General features: G+C 45.9%; 1 protein-coding gene across 1 annotated transcript; it reads left to right on the top strand.

Annotated features, from left to right (window-relative positions):
- The first annotated feature begins 296 nt into the window (after positions 1-296).
- Positions 297-2,746, top strand: NR0B1 (nuclear receptor subfamily 0 group B member 1). The gene is made up of 2 exons (XM_026069049.1): positions 297-903; positions 2,364-2,746. The coding sequence occupies exons 1-2, from the start codon at positions 297-299 to the stop codon at positions 2,606-2,608; spliced, it is 852 nt and encodes a 283-aa protein (XP_025924834.1). The 3' UTR covers positions 2,609-2,746.
- Positions 2,747-4,323: the final 1,577 nt, after the last annotated feature.

The following is a 4,323-nucleotide window of genomic DNA, read 5'->3' on the forward strand; positions in this document are numbered from 1 at the left end:
GGAGGAGGAGGAGGGTTTTCTTTTTTTCTTTTCTTTCCCTCCTCTCTCTCTCTTTTCCAGCCAGTAAAGAGTGTCTGCCCCTTTGAACTGCTGAGACAGAGCATGCGGCTGCACACTCGCGCACATACACACACACACACGCACGCGCATACAGACGCCGGCTATAAATAAGTTAGGAGCCGGGCAGAGGGCGAGCAGCGTGCCTTCCCCGGCGAGCCAGGCAGCAGGGACCGCTGCCGCCCCTCGGAGCCTCCCTCGCGGCTCACCCGCCGGCCCGCAGCAGCCCCCTCGGTGCTATGGCGTGCGTGGAGCGCTGCCGGTGCTGCGCGGACAGCAGGCGGCACAGCAGCATCCTCTACAACATCCTCAAGAGCGAGGAGCAGGCGGCGTCGGAGAGGCGGCAGCCGCCGCCGCCGGGGCAGGGGCCGAGGCGGGGGCAGCCGGGCCGCGGCTGCTCGTGTGTCTCGCAGCGGCGGGTGGCCCTGAAGAGCCCGCAGGTGACGTGCAAGGCGGCCTCGGCTGTGCTGGTGAAGACGCTGCGCTTCGTCCAGAACGTGCCCTGCTTCCAGGAGCTGCCCCTGGACGAGCAGCTGGTGCTGGTGCGCAGCTGCTGGGCGCCCCTGCTGGTGCTGGGGCTGGCGCAGGACCGGGTGCACTTCGAGACGGTGGAGAGCGCGGAGCCCAGCATGCTGCAGAGGATCCTCACCAACCGGCGGCACGGCGAGCAGCACCCGCCGCGGGGTCCGGCGCCGGCGCGGCAGCACCACGGCCCCGGCGGCGGCCCGCACCTGCCCTCGGCCGGCGAGATTCAGGCCATCAAGGGCTTCCTGGCCAAGTGCTGGAGCCTGGATATCAGCACCAAAGAGTACGCTTACCTCAAGGGGACGGTGCTCTTCAACCCGGGTGAGTGACAGGACGCGGCGCCTCAGGAARGGCACCGGCGCTCCTCCTGAGGTCAGGCAGAGCTGTCCGCGGGCCCCCAGGCGCGGGGAGGAGAGCGCGATAACGGCGGGAAACACACCCGTACCTCCAGCTAAACGGGGCAGCCCTGGAGCTTTTCGCCAGGGATGGCGGAGGGGCCGTGGCGGAGCGGGAAGCAAAGTCTCACCCCCTCCCGACCGCCGCTCTGTGTGGGCAGTCAGGGGGAGCCGTGGCGCGCGCTACCTGGCCGTTACCGGCCGCGCCGTGCTCGTTACCGGCCGCGCCCCCTGGCTGTTAGGGGCCGCGCGGGGCCCAGGCGGAGCGGCGCCTGGAGAGGGTGCCCGGCAGCGGCCGCTACATCAGGGGTCCGGGGGGTTGGCGCCTTCCACAGACCTTTTCTAGTAATAAATCCGTGGCAACTGCTTAGGAAAAGTTAGGAGGCAGTTGCTGCCCCCTGCTTGTTTCTTGCTGGCGCGCTTGGCGGTCGCATCCTCTCAGATTGAAGTTCTGTGCCGCCAGGCGCGTTGTGGATGTTGTGGCATGCTTCCTTTAGTAATCGCTTACCATCTGCCTGGGGGTGGCGGAGCTAAACATGCTTCCCCGGGAGGTTTGCACACAGTGGAAAGAAAACAAGACAAATCTCTAGGCTTTCGGGAACAATGTGAATAGACAGGGAAGTGCTTCTTTGATTGTGTGTGCTTATGTTTTTGTTTGTTTGTTGGGTTTTTTTTTACCATCATCTCCTTATGTAGAGACTTCCATAGGTACAGCTCTACCAAGTGATTATCATGTCAATTACTTACCTGGAAATGTAGCTGGCAAGTTGGATATGGCACTTCTTGATTACTATATCCCCACTGCCAATTAGACTGAAAATGAAAGATTCTGTACTCACAGTCCTTCACTATCCTTAGTTTGSTTCACTAGGAAACTTTCTATCATATATTAGAGTTAATACTTTTTGCCACTTGTAATCTGGAGCAAGTCAAAAGCAGTTGTCAAAAAGATCCTTTAAATGTGAATAATGCATTTTATAAAAGTCAACAAGTTAACAGATAAGTTCCTTTTATTGCTATCTCTGCAATTTACAGATTGCTTTTGTCATAGCGAAGGTATTTTGGACAGCGTTCTTCAATTGAAGTTTCTATTTTATCAACTATTTTTTTAAACACTTACAGGAATGTTGTAAAACATTGTATTTCAAATTTGCATAACAAAGAAGAGTATTGAATGTCCAGAACAACAACATGATAAGATTTTGAACTATAAAAATTTGGCACATTCATTCTGCATACGAAAAGTCCTCTAGCCATTTTATCTGCTTCTCTGCTTGTGCGATAAACATAATCTGTAAGCTGTTAGTTGTTGTTCTTTAAGAGTGTTGTTTTATAGATGAAAGTTATGTAAACAATATAATTTATCTTTCCCTTTTTTTCTTTCAGATCTACCTGGACTGCAGTGTACACAGTATATCGAAGGACTGCAGAGGGAAGCACAACAAGCTCTAAATGAACATGTCAGACTCATTCACAGAGGTGATGAAGCCAGATTTGCCAAGTTGAATGTTGTTCTATCCTTGTTAAGATCTATTAATGCTAATGTGATTGCTGAACTATTCTTTAGACCTATCATTGGTGCAGTGAACATGGATGACATGCTTTTGGAAATGCTTTGTGCAAAATTATAAAGGCATGTAAAATAATGAAAATAAATCCAATGCAAAGGAAGCTCTAGAGCAGAATAGTGTAAAGTATTGTAAATAAATTAACTTATTGTTTTTACATAGTATTTTTGTATTCAATAATAAAATCTTTAAGTTCTGAAACTTAATTTTTATTAAACATAGTTTTTTTGGAATAAGATTACAGTCATCAAAATAAGCTTTAAAATTATTAAGAATGTTCATTTCCAAAGTGGACTGACTATTCTTTTATTTACCATGTCTCTGAATAAAGATCACACTTACTATATTGTACTTTTAAGGTGAGTAATCCCTGCTTTTTCAAAATAAACATTAGTCTAGGTTTGTATTTTAAATATATGGGCATACAGAAGGGGGACTAAGCCATTTACTTTGCATATTTCCATAATATTAGAATAGGATACTGTAATCACAGTTCAGCTCACAGTTCAAATACTGGCTCTGTCAAAGGCTTTCTGCAGTCAGTGAACTACTTCCACTGACTTATACTAACAGAATTTGGGACTGATTGAAACTTGAAGTAACTTTATTAATACCTCTAATACTTGTGGTAAAACATTTTATTCAACACATTTTGGGCTCTGGAAAAACAAAGTAACTCTATTCCCCAAAACAAAACAAGCAGACAAAAATAACTCTAAAAATTTCCAAACAGCAAATATGAAATAAGGTCATGAAAACATTCTTTGCTTTTTTTCTAGCATTTACTTGGTGAGATTTCAAGAGCCAGATTCTTCAGACTACTTATCCTCATAGAAATGCAAAATTATTTTGCTAAAATATGATGTACCGCTGGTACATATTTGTCAGCTAGCATYGACATGTCTTATTTAAGTACTGTGCTTACAAATTCATTTCCTTTTTTTCTTCTTGTCTTAGACTTGATCTTTTCTCCTAAAGCAGTTGTGCTTTTGTTGAAAAAAATCCTATTTTAAAAATAAAATCAGAAAGGGAAAATCAGTATTTTTAGGGGGATTTGTTTCATGGTTTTCCTTTCTCTGCATCCAGTTTTCCGGCATTTCCCATGGTGAATATTTTTTTAAAATGGGGAGAGAAGTGTAGGTGATAGTGTAAAAGTAAAAGATAGCAGTTAACTATGTATCATTCTCATGTATATTAACCATTAGCAATCAGAGGTGTTTTTTAAAACACAGTTAATATCGTTGAGGCAGTCATTCTCCTTAACTGAAGGGGTGCAGGAGAGTGAGGGAAGAGTTTGAAGTGTTTTCTTTTGCTGCCACCTTGCGCAAAGGATAATCACAGCTCCTATGTTCAGGTAGGGAAGGGGGACTCTTGTTATGTACTTACCTGTACCTAGATAAAATTAGTGGAAATAGCTGCAGAGGTAGCTGAACATTCCCAGGAGGACAAGTTCACCTATAAGTATTACCACTGAGATTTGTATTGCCATAGCAACAAGGATCTCATCATAGACTAGGACACCATCACTGAATAAACAAAACAAAACAAAAAACCACAGTCCTCATCCTGAAAAGCACTGGCATAACTTAAATACACACTCGTTTGGTGTCCCTGTAACTCTGGGTAGCGTTGTGTCTCCGGAGGAGCTCCTCACAAATTCCAAAGCACAAAAAGTCTTTAAGTAAAGCACTCTTCACTACTGGTCCAGACTAGACCATAAAAGAGAGAGGTCTTAGTCTTTAATGTCTGCTAAATTCATGTTTTTATGTGTACACACA

Source organism: Apteryx rowi, unplaced genomic scaffold (assembly GCF_003343035.1).
Source record: "Apteryx rowi isolate R43461 unplaced genomic scaffold, aptRow1 scaffold_285, whole genome shotgun sequence".
In the NCBI taxonomy this organism is placed as follows: Eukaryota; Metazoa; Chordata; class Aves; order Apterygiformes; family Apterygidae; genus Apteryx; species Apteryx rowi.